At 40.2% G+C, this 14,280-nt stretch overlaps 1 protein-coding gene across 6 annotated transcripts; it reads right to left on the bottom strand.

Moving 5' to 3' along the window:
* Positions 1-1,543: 1,543 nt before the first annotated feature.
* On the bottom strand, positions 1,544-12,560 carry LOC124849348. Of its 6 annotated transcripts, XR_007030984.1 has the most exons (12): positions 12,290-12,560; positions 11,743-11,829; positions 11,597-11,655; positions 10,342-11,155; positions 9,822-10,055; positions 8,033-8,197; positions 7,795-7,893; positions 6,171-6,296; positions 4,950-5,007; positions 3,952-4,024; positions 1,973-2,064; positions 1,544-1,942 (listed from the first exon to the last, which is right to left on the bottom strand). XR_007030984.1 is itself a non-coding variant. In XM_047333316.1 (11 exons), the coding sequence occupies exons 1-11, from the start codon at positions 12,393-12,395 to the stop codon at positions 1,845-1,847; spliced, it is 1,953 nt and encodes a 650-aa protein (XP_047189272.1). In that variant the 5' UTR covers positions 12,396-12,560; the 3' UTR covers positions 1,544-1,844. The 6 variants fall into 6 exon arrangements, 4 of the variants coding, with proteins under 4 accessions (XP_047189272.1, XP_047189271.1, XP_047189273.1 ...); XM_047333316.1 differs by lacking the exon at positions 4,950-5,007; XM_047333317.1 differs by having other exon boundaries at positions 1,901-2,064.
* Between the last annotated feature and the right edge of the window lie 1,720 nt (positions 12,561-14,280).

Raw genomic sequence — 14,280 nt, 5'->3', positions numbered from 1 at the left:
CAGGTTTCTTAAATGTATTTGGCGTTTTGGCTTTGTGATCCGACACTTCCAGATCGTACACCAGCAGATGTCTGATGGGGGCAGTTGGAGTGTGCCCCCTCTGTTGGGTGGGGACGTGGACATGCTGTTTGAGGTTGAGACAGTCCAATAATTGTAGAAGTTCAGCTGCAGGGTGGCAGAAGGGGGTGTCAAAGTGAATGTTCAAATCTCCGAGTATGATTCAATTTGAAGATGTGGTAGAGAGTGAGGTGAGAAGTTCATTAGTAGGCTATTCATTTAAGTTGCTGGATTGTAACTCAGACATTTCAGTTAAGTTCTTACCGGACACCCTGCAACGGGCCAGATTCCAGGTAACCAGTTCGTATTTGCAGTTTTTTTTTAGCCAGTAAAGTTGCCAGAGGCAATTTTAGTGTTAATTGTCTTTCATAAGGACACATTAACATGTGGACTGGAGGAGCCAGGGATCGAAAGATCAACTTTCCGGCTTCTAGCCGATGCTCTCTTTCTCCTGAGTCGCAGCCACCCAATGTGCTGCAGAAATTAGCTCTTTGTATCCAGTCAGTGTGTTACTGAACCATGCTGCTAACATCCTGAACATGGACACTGCCACCCTCCTCGGTGGACCACCACCGTTCTCATAATCCACCCAGCTGCTAAATTGCTAAAGTCCTTACCGGAGCAGGGCTGTGAGGAATGTTTGGTCAACTGCAACGCACAAGAGCTCACACAAGTGTCGACAACATGCTGCATCCAACCCTCCCCGTCGGCTCCTCCTCCATCTCCTCCCCCAAGCATTCTTGATGGATAGAAAAGGGCACAAGCCCTGAGCTATCGTCCAAGCCCAAGACTATACTATACTACTACAACAGGACAATACAACAGATGTATTCATGTAATCCTCTACCAGGGTGAGCTACACAATGAGACAAATGTTGGACAGCTGTGAGTAAACCTCGTGTGAAGAGGGTTCAGGCAGGTGAGAGGTGCTGGATGTTTTCTGACTCGAGGTTAAAGTGGGCTGGAAACAAACAATGTACTATGTTACGATGTCGACATTCATTTTTTTGTAATTTGAATTGGAATATGATTTCCTCTTGCTATGTGCCATCTACAGCCATTGGATTATCCAAAAAAGGGTCAGCTCATCTGTTTTGACAGTTAATCTTTTCACTATTAAAATCACAAATAAAAGAGCAAACTGATAAAAAAAAATTACAAGGTGTGAATGCAAATCAACCAATTAGCATGCAGACATCAGGTCTTCACTCTCTTGAACTTACTCAAAAGTGATAATATACAAGAACACACTGAATTTAAAGTGTTACATTGTTTACCTTTTAAAAAAAAAATCCTTTAATCCATACTATTATAATCTTTGTAATCCCTTTTCTCCGATTGTTTTTTCTACTTGGTTCCTACTAATGATGGATTGGTGGTCAGTGTTGATGCTGTTTGTCTAATGTAAAATCAAAGACAGTGTGAGACGGCTGCTGTGAAACTGCTCCTCATCTGAACATCCACTGTCACTCACATTCTGTCCGAGAAGAGTCTCTGAAGGGTAAGGGACCCTGGTTTAATAAAAGATTCAAATGTCAAACTAACACAACATGCTGTTCTTTTCACTCCATGCACACATTACACATACATTCAATAATTATACATCAAAAATAAGGAATATGTCACAACCAATTATGAAGGAACAACACTTATGTTCTTACATAACTGTACTAGCTAGACACTCATGCAGCTTGGTGCAGCTCATGCTGCAATTGAGGCTTTTCCTGAACTGAAAACTTAAAACAGACCACCTGCATACACAGTGCTGACGGTTTACAGCCTCCTGTTCACATGTTGCTGATGTGGTCGACCATTGTGTCAGACGACTTCCACACTCCCACCAGCAGCGCACAGAGCGGGCGGAGCTTGTTCAGTGCAGCGTTCCAGGTGTCGGGGTCTCGATCCCCAGGGTTCCTCCTGAGGTCGAGGACCAGTCGCTGTGGGGGGCGATGTGAACTCAGTCTGTGAGCCAACTCCAGCAGCTCAGCAGGCCGAATGAAGTTGGAGCTGTTAAGGACACAAGGCCACACATGATGTCCAAAAAAATTGAATATATATAAATTTTTAATTTAAAAAATGAAAATTTCATATATTCTAGATTCATTACTCGTAAAGTGAAGTATTTCAAGTCTTTTCTTGTTTTAATTTCAACGATAAAACCTTACAGCTTATTAAGATCTAAAATCCAGTATCTCAAAATATTATAATATTTCCTTAGATCAATCAAAACAGGATTTATATACATAAATGGCCAACTAGTGAAAAGTATGTTCATTTATGCACTCAATAATTGGTCGGTGCTCCTTTAGCATGAATTCCTGCATCATTGTGGCGAGAAGGGAGTCTGGGACCTAGACGAATTCTGGGAGCTCATTTAATTTGCTCTGCCAGACTACCAATGGAGGGGAGAGAAATCTTGCCGGTCACGCGGAGAGAAGCTACTTATGTAAACAACCAAAGCTGCCACTGATGAACGAGCATTTGACTTAATGTAACTAATATTTTAAAATTTCTCCCACAAAAACGGCAACAATGGTTCACAGACATTGTGAAACTATCATCACAGACATCTCCTCTCTTCTCTCATCTGTTGACATTTTCATGTCACTCAACAGACACCACATTATTTGTTGCTCTCACTGGTTGCAGCAGTGTTTCCCCTACCATTGAATTAGGGGGGCGCCCCGTCCCTCCAATGGGAGCCCCCACCCCCCCCAGGTGAGAATCTGTGCTCAAAGTTAAAAAGATGCTATTAAACAATAGTATTTGAATTTAAATACTTCCTTTGTGTTGATTCTACATTAATTCCATAATTTTACATTTAAATATCCATTATTATTATTAAACTTCCATCTTAAGAAAGAAAATGTGATTAAACGCGATTAATCACAGCAAATTGTGCGATGAATTAGTTGTTGTTTTTTAATTGATTGACAGCACTAGTTATTAGTTTAAAAAGATTGTTTGTTCATTTAAGTAACTTAGATGAGGATCTGATCATTTTTTGAACACATTTGTGTGCATAAAGTAAATGAAGATCATTCCAAAGGCTTCACTTAGTTTTTCTTGCCTCTGGACAACAAAGACCTTCAAAATAAAAAATAAATACTGTGTAAAGTTTTTGAAGTAGATTTCAAGTCCCTTGATATTTAATCGTCATACTCAGACATATAGCTCCTCCGTCAGGGTTCAGAGTCAGACCATCGCAGCGCCCCCCCGAATGTTTTTGGCTTGTAGACGGTTGAAACTGAATTGCCCTTTGGAATAAATAAAGGTGTTTGAAACTGAACATGATTATAAACGTTTTTGGTTTTTTTATCTCGCGAGGATGAGACCATGTGAAGACGGGAAAAGACGGTTACTGTGCAAACCAGGTAAATTGTCTAGCCTTTTATCACGGAATTGCGAATTTACATAAGTTGGCAAAGCGTCAGGGAGAAGAGAGTGCTGAATTTCTTAAGATGAATAGGAGGTTGTACCATGACAGTTACATAGAGTTTGGCTTCATAGAGGCAATGGATAAAATTAGAGTCGATTGTGTCATTTGCATAGAAAACTGCAACTTGTATTCTATGGTAAAAATATGGGTCCATCAAGAAATGGTTGGGAACCACTGGTGTAGAGCTTTGTTTTTGTTCTTGGGTTTTGGGATATTTTTATCGACAGCACTTTGGTCAACTGTTGTAGTTTTTAAATGTGCAATAAATTTGATTTGATACAACCTTTACTTGTAAAGTAAAATTGAATGTTGGATAAGAATGACCAAATGATGCCATCATAATTGGAAATGTGATGATTTTTAGGTATATAGTGTATACTTCACTGAAATGGCACTGAGTTAAAGTAAATACACTGACTGTACACATACTGTTTATGACATGAGGCAGGTCTCACCTGATGTCGAGCCATTTCACTGTGCTGGGGGAGGGTCCTGAGAACAGCTCGGCCAGCACACACACATTCTTTGCTGTAGACATATGCAGTGATATTAGACAGGCAGATGAAACTATTCAGAGTTAGGCTACATCCACACTACTAGTTTTAGTTTTAAATCACATCACTGCTGCAACGTTCGTTTTAAAACAGCATTTTAAAATGAAAACATATTAGTTTGAATTAGGGGTAGGCGATCTGGCCAAAAGATCATATCACCATCTTTTGGGTTAGAATCACAATCCGAGATCTGAATCACAAATTTTTATCGCCATCTAGGCTATCCCTCCAAAAAAACAAGTGAGCAAAAAAAATAAAACTACAACAACAATGGGGACAAAAAACAAGTGAGTTTCTAATGTCAGGAAAAGAAAAATAACAATAAGATGTATTTTCATCAATACCGTTAGCAGCGCCGAATATGATGATATATATATAATAATAAAAATGAATATCTTTTGGTTCTAGTGAATGCACACGCAGTTTTCTGTAACGAGCAACTTCCCCGCGATCTGTACGATTCCTCTGAAAAGCAGGTCATATCCCAAATTAAGATCGTCAATGGCATAAAATCTTCAGTTCGCACACCCCTAGTTTGAATGTAGTGTCAGAGGAACAGCAAAGCACACATACCAGTCACATCTCTACTAAACGGGAATGAAACTGAGGCTGTTCTCACTTGACCTGACTCATCAAACTATTATCAAAACCCATTATAGTTGACATTTGGGATGCACGATATATCAGCAGTCAAATCGGTATCGGCCGATGTTCGTCATTTTTTAATAAATCGACATCTGTCCTATGAGCAAAACTGCACCAATGTAAAAAACCTATGTCTAGCTGTTGATTTTTGTTGCCAAGCAAAGTTTGTATGGGCACGTGACAAGACAAACGCAGCGAATGATTGTATGTTACATGGACTGTGGACTGTATTTATATAGCGCTTTTCTACCAACCTTCGGGTTTGTGGACAAACGGCTCTACGTCCAGAGCCACAGCCGCCCCCCCCACATGCTGAGGAGGACAGGAAGCGGAGGAGTAACTAACATGAAGCACACAGCAGGAGACAGGAGGAGAGGGAGAAGCCATCGTTAGCTGCAAAAGCTAACTAGCTAAGCTACGATGCGGAGAGCAGATAAGAGCGTGTCAACCGCTGTGAGTTAGTTGTGAGGGTTTAGACTAAACAAGGATGAGTGGAGTGGTTAGTTGTCCCAGTAGTTCGAGGAAACAGCAGTGTTAAAGAGAGACGAGGAGGAGCGGTGGCTAAACACAGTTCACAGAAGCGACAGCAACCGGAAGTGACACCATACGTCACCGCAGCATGTCCCCAATTAAAGTAACTTTAGTTGTTGGCACTTTGCAGTTTGATAGACTGCTGTCGTTTCATGGTCGCTATGTATCCCAAATACTGTTTCAGTGCTTGTGTCAATGTCTGTTTTAAATATTCTCAAGTTTCGTTATCGAGAATATAGTCACGAAATGTTTAAATATTTTTTTATTTCACATATTTCATAGATGTGACTTGAAATGTGCTTGAACAAAAAAAACAAACATGTTTTGCCCTTTAAAAAATACTAGTGTTGGTTGCTATGAATATTAGCAAATTTCATTGTCATAAAACCTTATCAGGATATTTGTATTTACAGTCCTTATTTGTATTTATGATCCTATTTCATAAATTTTTAGTCCAACTGGACTTTATTGAACATATACACTTGCTTAATGTTGTAAAAGAAGACTACAAAACGTTTCTATTTGTCACTTGTGTTTTTAAATGGTGGCCTTGTAATTCTGATTCATGGGCTTTTCCAAATGTTTTGGAAATAAAGAGACATTTTTCAAATTCAGTTTTTGTTTTAAAATATGCATAAAAGTGGATTTTAAATAGAAACGTGTTTTATAGAGATCATATCGACATCTGTAAATATCGGTTATCAGCCATAACTGCAATGTTAATATCAGTTATCGACATCGGACAAAATTTTCATATCGGTGCATCCCTAGTTGACATTAATGGTTTCGATCCACGAAAAAAACTCCTGAAAAGGATTAGCAACTACAGCTGGGTAAACACTGCTTAGAACTACTACAAGCCTCCCATAGAAGTTTTGGTGCTGATGCCTCCCTGAGCTGAATCCTGTTGTGGGACTGATGAGGACTGTGGAGGGTGAGCTTACCCAGTCGATTCCGAGCCAGGCTCAGCGTGTGGAGAGAAGGCACCGTCTTCAGAGCAACCACCAGCTGCTGCAAACAATGCTCCGTGTCACTGCACTCATGAAGCCGGCAATCATTACAGCGCAGCTCTGAGGGAGTCAGAGGTGATTTTCATTATCTGGCATAACTGAACCAAAAATTGGCTGTCCTGATAACTTGTACTACTAAGCTGGTTATCAACTGTCCCAGGTCACCCTGGGCTTTCCAACATGGCTATAAGCGTGTTCATGTGGAAGAGGCGGAGTCGTCAATTACAAGCGACATTGTCAGACCCATGACTTAAGTTGTTAATATGACACGAGAAGAAACAATGACATCTGCAGGTAAATTCTGTTGAAGCAACATCAAAAAGTGACAAAACTAAGTGAAATGATTAAACAACTAGAATAGAAAAGTGCAATTGAAAGAATTTTTGATACTTAGTCTGAAAAATACTATAATGTAAATAAGCATAGACATTTCATCAACTTTATGATTGAGAGAATATTTTTTCCCTTTTGTCTGATGATGAACAAACTATTGTTTAGAGAAGTTGAAGTAATGAGTCTGCTGCTAAAGCAGAGAGTAATAGTTAATGAGTGATGAGATAAATCAGACTAAATTGTTCATTATAATCATAGGAAATATTGATCAGTGTGTGGATTATCATTTTCTGATATAATATATAGTATTTCATTTTTATTTCCATTCATGCCTGTTAATTCTGCTGCGCTTTACTATTTTTCACTTTGTCCCCGTCAGGATCCTGTAGAATGATGACTCTGGTTTTCCAGTGATATGATTGGCCAGTAGTTCAGCAGTTGACAGGTTTTGATCTGTTAAGTTAGTGGTTCAGCATAAGTTACCATGGACAGAAACCTTCGTAGGACAGAAACAGTCAAGTTACCTCAATAACCACAAATCCTGCTTTGTAGCACAGGCCGTGGTGTGTTTTAACCTGATAGGATACTTCTGTTTTTAAGTGATTTTAAACTTTATATTAAATCTCTTTAATTGAACCTTGGGGATTTAGGTGATATAGTGAACAGAAGTAAATCTATGTAGCCACTACCAAAACTGCATTCAAATAAGAACTTTTTTTTTTTCAATGAGCAGTCAAGTAAGAAAGTGTTTCCACTGAGTATTATTGAGGATGTGTTGAAGGTGGACACAGTCAAGTACAACATCTTAAGGTTTGTATGGATGCAGAAGACTTCAGACATAGTAGAAAACAGGATGGCTTCCTCAAGACAGGGAGGGGAGGAGCTGCTTTGTTTGTCATATTTGGCTGAGCAGAAAAAAGATTCTCAGGGAACACCATTTGTATGTCTCGGCACTGCCTTAGAGACAAATTACAAAGATGTAGACAGCAATGGATCTCTACCCAGCCTTTTGTCACAACAGTGAAAATGACTACATTTACATCATGTTGATGCTAAAGGCCATGCAGGCAATGTCTACTTTGTACTATTACTCTGCAATATCTAAAACTGTATGTTCTTCACACACAGAGCCATCTCTCACAGACAAATGCCGAGCAGCAAAGGAACTAATGTGAGCCTCACAAAGGACACAGAACTCCATTAATATGTCTTTTCTTTTTCTCACCTTCCAGCTTGCAGTCTCTCAGTAGATTATGGATCTCAGGGAGACAATCAGACAGCTTCATGTCTTCCAGGTTGAGACTCCTCAGGCAGGTATTGGACTCTATCAGTAGAAAAAAATGTCATTACTTCATGATACATGACACTGATACATCATCCAGGCTGCTGTTACTAAACTACACAGACTGCACTACACTAATAGAAAACTTATCTTAGACAAACAAATTAGACATGCACATTACCTGAGATGGTGGTGAGCAGCTGGCTCAGAGAGGAGCCCGTTGGTAACCTGATCCCAGCTATGTGAAGTGAGGTGAGATGTGGAGAGCGTCTCAGCACAGATGTGATGAAGTGTACATCTGTCTGCAGCTCACCTACTTTGACTGTCAGCTTCTCCAGGGGCAGCTCTGCTCAGAGTAAATCAGGACACAGAAAACTCAGCGTTAGCATTAACTCATTCTGACCATGTTAACTGACGTTGTTTTCATCTTAGACCTAAGAGTCGCTGATTCTATTGAACTGGACAGCTGCACCTCCACTAGAACGTGTCTCCATTATCGTATCTATCGTGTCCACACTGAGATCGATCCAGCTCACATCACATCCCACTTTTGTTAGTGCAGGTCCAAAAAACACAACAAACAACAAAAGATAGAAGAAGAATAGAAGAGGATGGTCTCCATCAGTGAAGCTGTGCTTCAGGAGGTAGAGAGCTGGTAGTATGTATGTGGATCGATGACACAATTACATTAACTTTTCTGTTGAATGTGATCATAATGTGTCTCTGGCCTCCTGCAGAGGTGTTTGGACTGATCGGATCAAACAATCGGTCTTCAATGTGTCTTGGCTGCATTTACACCTGTACTGTAAAGCACATTTAAATGCAGTGTAAATAGACTAATAGACATTTTTCTTTTATCATGTTGATATGAAATAAGAATCATAGAGCATGATGCGATGATAATGTCTTGGTCACAACGCTTCAATAACTAGATGTAACTGACTCCAGAGCTGCAGGATCCTTATTGTTATAAATTATCATCTGCACTACATTCATATTACTATTATCATTAACAATGTCTTTACATGTATGTGGCAGTATTATTATTGTCAGAAACAGTCAAACAATTGCCAACTATTTTGATAATCGATTAATCGGTTCAAGTATTTTTTATGATTAAAAAAAAATAATCCAAATTTTCGGATTTCTGCTTCTTAAATGTGAATACTCTCTGGTTTCTTTGCTCCTCTATGACAGTACTGAATATCTTTGTTGTGTGGACAAGACAAAACAAAACATCATGTTGGGACTTTGGGAAAACAATCGTCATTTTTCACCATTTTATGGACCAAACAACTAATCGATTAATACCAAAAATAATCGACAGATTAATTGATTAAATTTCTCTGTAATTTTGTGAGGTCTCAACCTCACTATGTAAAGTGCCTTGAGACGATGTATGTTGTGATTTGGCACTATACAAATAAAATTTAATGTAAGGGATTCTAAGCAAAACTCTGTCTGTTCGTATTTTTTTTAAATTAAGATTGGTGAGTTCTTTATGTTGTTATCAAACTAATAAAAACCTCAAATATCAATATCATAATTTGCTTTAATCTATAATCTTAAAGTGGTTGTTTGCTTGTGTAAAATCTTTAATTGGTTGCTCTCTAGACCTTTATATTTTCTCATCACAGATTCCTGGCATCTGCAACTTTTCAGTCTATTCTGAAGCATCGGGTGGTTCAACAACTACTACTACTTACATCAGCTACATCAGCATATGCAATCACAATATGGCAATCTCAAAGCTTTCTTTTGCAGAGGTTGTTTTCTTTTTAACTTTGTATTAAAGCCTAAAAATGACATGAAAACATTGCACAATACTGAGATGACTTTCTTACTAACCAGTGTTAGTCTAGTTAGTTAGTTAGGTATAACTGAACCGGTACAAGAAACCACAGCAACAATATGCTTTTAATCCTGCTCAATTTAATCATAACTCCACTTGAGTAGAAGCATGATAGCACCTTTGTCTGACTCTGCAGTCCTGGGATGATATGCTTGGACGAGCGTTCCCCACATCATGGTCTGGATCTCCACATGCAGGGACGTCACCTTGGGGCATGCGTCCAGCAGCATCTCCGTGAGCTTGGCGTTAGGCAGCACACCAATGTTGAGAAAGGTGAGGCAGCTGCGGGAGCTCTCAGACAGCTGCTTCAGGGCTCTGGCTAAGCCCAACACATCAGACTCCCTGAGGGTCACTGCATAGACACACAGGAAAACAAATCAGTGCTGCGCAACTCAAATGATTCTATATTTCATTATGGCTAGCAGAAAATACTTACATATATTTAATGTCAATGGTAAATGGACGGTATTTATATGGAGCTTCTCTAATCTTATCGACCGTTATTGCCGTGCTTTTTCATACACTGCCAGCACAACAGTCAGAGGCAATTTGGGGTAAAGTGTCTTGCTCAAGGACACTTCGGCATGCGGACTGTCATCACAACCCCGACTTACGGGTACATTCATGAACTAACTTACCAGAGCTGTGAAGAGTAAGAGACCTAAGACAGAAAAAAGTGGGCAGGGCGGAGTTCAGCACTCTGAGGGTGACGGACCGACACTCCCTGATCTCGAGACAGTCAATCTGTCCCCATGTACAGGCCCCTGCCGAGTGATCATCACACGGAGAGAAGGTTCGACAGAGAACCTGAGGGTCCACAGTGAAATCTGGACCTGGTTTCCAGTTTCCAGATTCCTCCTCCTGTGATGCTGAATCCAACATGGAGCGTTTGAATGGGATGACTGGATCGTCCTCATCTTCTGAAGCTCTGGTCTCACGACCTGCGCTGCAACCAGCGATGTCTGCTCTGGCTGCAGCGGCTTGTGATATAGAGCTTTCCCTCTTGCAGAGCATGAGGCTCTTCAGCTCAGGAGTTGCATCCTGAGATCCCCTTCCATGTAGGAGCCAGGCCAGTGCGATCGGACACCTCACATCTACGACTAGTTTTTTAGCCATTCCGTGGTCCAGCAGCCGATGGAGAATGTACAATGACGTCTGTGTCTTCCTCTTTGATACATCAATGGACTGCACCACAGCAACGCTCCTGATATGCTTCTCTAGGAGGTTCAGAAGAGGCTGCTGCTCAGCAGTTAACCTTTGAAGGGGCTTGTGAAAGTTTGCATTGAGTAAAAAATGTTTGATACATTTAGCCGCAGCCCACAGGAAGGATGATGTGCTCAAATTTGTGATGTTTCTTTCGACGAAGTGGTTTGTGAAGCCGTAAAAGACTAGCGTGAAAAGTCGACTCATGACTTCATGTTTGGCCCTTTCTTCTGTGTGCAAGTCTACTTCCTGAAAATGGAACACAGGACACTAATCACATTAGAGCTGCAACAGTTAAAAGATTAGTAATCGACTACTAAATTAATCGCACACTATTTTGACGATCGATTAATCAGTTTAAGTAGTTTTTATGAAAAAAGTAAAATTGTCTGATTTCAGCGTCTTAAATATTTTATATTTTATATATTTTCTGGTTTCTTTGCTCCTCTATGACAGTAAACAGAAATATCTTTGGTGTGTGGATTAAACAAAACATCATCTTGGGTTTAGGGAAACGAGATCGCCATGTTTCACCATTTTATGGACCAAACCACTGATCGATTAAACGAGAAAATAACCGTCAGATTAATCGATAATGAAAATAATGGTTAGTTGCAGCCCTGAATCACATATGGATTCCAGATGTTACTACACACGGGTCTTCATTTATTAAGGAGACATTACACCTACATAGTTAGGTCCATACATGTCCTGCAGGATTCCAGCCCAACCAGAGTGAGTTGATATCCCTGAGAGAAGGCAAACAACAATTACATTCAATATAAACTTCATTGAGAATTCCTCTGATCGAATCAAAAGGGACTAAACACTCTTACCTCTCTGGTTTAGCTCAGGCTGAAGCTCATCCAGCTGACACACAGTCAAATGTGGAAGGAGATCCCTTATGAGAGGTGCCGGCAGATCTAAGTTGTGGCAGATCAGTTAGTGGACATCACAGCAGCTCCAGAGTTAAGTTGAAGCAAAACTGAACTAAACCAAAAACACCTGTCTGTGAATGAGTGCTGTGACACCAGGGGGACAACAAACACACCTTTTAACGTGAGGTGCCTCCGAATTGACAACGGTCCACATTAGAAACCAGACAGTCATTGTGTTCTTTTTTAACAGCCTGAGACTGTTTGATCAACTTCAATTGCCTTCATGTCAAATTGACTATTGTGAGATACCTCTGGAATGATTGCAGGAGTGGAGCGTTACTTTGGAATATTAACTAGCATTGCCACAAACAGCTACTGTGAACCTCTCCTTCACAGACTAGTGATATCGGTCCCATGTTAGCTTCTACTGACGGTGGACAGCTAGCCGCTCGTACTCCCAAAGAGTAACGTTGAAGTAACGCCACAGAAACACTTCGTCACTTACCGAGGACAGCCCGGAAGTCCAGAGCAGAGAAGTGTTTCCTGACAGCACGGAGACATATTTCCTTCAGACACGTCTGCGTCACGTTGGTCGGCTCGGCTCTGCGCATAGTGCAGCATTCGTGTGTCTTTTCTTTGTCTAACGTCGTGACTTGGGATGCTCACACCTGGCAGGACACATCGTGGGCAGGTCGGCAAAGACTGTTCGGAGCTCAAGCTGCTCCCGGCTGCTCCCGGCTGCTGCTCTGAGCTCCCCTCCAATAGTGTCGCGTTGCTTCTTCTTCACGTTGAGCGGCGGTTAACATCACATCGACATGGCGCATTACCGCCACCAACTGGTAGCTTTTGTTGGGGGATTGATTGCGGGCAACAAACAGACTGTATTTAAAAAGGCCACAAATCAGACGTTTTGATTTGCTCAAAATTGATCAGACAAATGAATAAATGTAAAATAATCCCTGAACAGACTCTGGTGCAACCCTGCACTATTCCTCCTTTATCTTTTGTTTAATAATTTATTAATTAATTTTTTTTAAATTTACAGTTACATATTAAAACGTATTTTGGCAAAGAAATTGCACTCAATAACAATAATTCATTATTTTTTCAACCTTTTCAGCAATGAACATTATATCCTTAGCCTACTAATTATATTATCCAAATTTTAAATTCATAAAATGAAACTCATAAAGAAATCACCCTCTTTTATCATTTCTCAAATCTGAGCACCTGCAGAGAGGAAGCTGGAGTAAGTATGTAATGTTTATTTATATAGCACCTTTCACAGACTCCAGTCACAAAGTGCTTCACAAGATAAAACATGGTTCAATTCAACACTATCAATTTTATAGCACCAAATTGTTACATCAAGTCTCTTTACCCATTAAGGTCACAACCTCGCAATATAAGAGAAACCAGACAGTTCCCACAATGAGCAAGCACTTGGCAACTGTTAAGAGAAAAATCTTCTTAACAGGAAGAAATCTCTATCAGAACCTGACATCTGCCTCGACCGCTTGGAGCGAGCAGGGGTGGACTGGCCATCTGGACGTTCTGTTTTGATCAAGGGCTTTTTTTTTAAAGACATAAACAAAATACAAACAAAGCTAATCCCGAACATCTACCCACCCACCCACCTACCAGACCAACACAATTAAAGCCGGTCACTTTGAAAGGAGAATAGGATTTTTAATTTTATTTAAAAAAATAGAATAATAATAACAAAATAGGAATAAACAATATATTCGTGGTTACATTCTTTGCTTCCATTTTTCTAAAAATGTCAAAAAAGGCTGCCAAAAAGCATGAAACTTCGAAACAGACCCTTAGAGAGAATATCTTATCTTCGATCTTATCTCCCTAGTTTAAGATAATGCATAACTTCTTTAATCCACAGATAATACGTCCTAGTTTTTAACTATTGGAGCAAAGAGGGGAGGCTACGGAGGGCTAATGACTTTCTAAACTGGTTTCAGATTCTTACTGAATGTACGACAAGGGGGTTAGTAGTATGATAGGAAATAGGCTTCACCAACGGGAGTTCTCAACGGGTGGGTTTCTTTTGTTCCAGATAAGCCCCTTCCTGGAATTTAAAAAGGAGATTCTTGCACGTTTAGTTTTGTTGTGCGGTGGTCTAACCAGTCGAGTGCTCTGCTGCGCTGCGTGTAAACCTCACTCGCCGACACATAAGAAGGCGTGATAGCGACCAAACGAAGACCCTTAATGTTTAGCATCATTGCTAGTCCGTCCTATGTACCGATAGTTGTGAGTTCAAAACCACCCTATGACACACAGATGTCATCTTCCTTTCTGTTTTTTTTTCACAAAAATTCCAGTCAAATCAATAATAGTCATTTGACTTGAAATAACATGTATCTGGCTTTTTTGGCTGTTTTTTTAAAAGACTCAGTCCACAGAATCCAATGACTTCAGGACTATGGGAAGACTATTCCAAAGCCTAGGGGCTGCAGTCTGGAAAGCATTATCTCCCCTAGT

The sequence above is a fragment of the Scophthalmus maximus genome, chromosome 7, assembly GCF_022379125.1.
Source record: "Scophthalmus maximus strain ysfricsl-2021 chromosome 7, ASM2237912v1, whole genome shotgun sequence".
Classification (NCBI taxonomy): domain Eukaryota; kingdom Metazoa; phylum Chordata; class Actinopteri; order Pleuronectiformes; family Scophthalmidae; genus Scophthalmus; species Scophthalmus maximus.
Note: the sequence above shows the minus strand (reverse complement) of the source record. Positions and strands in the feature narration are given on the sequence as shown.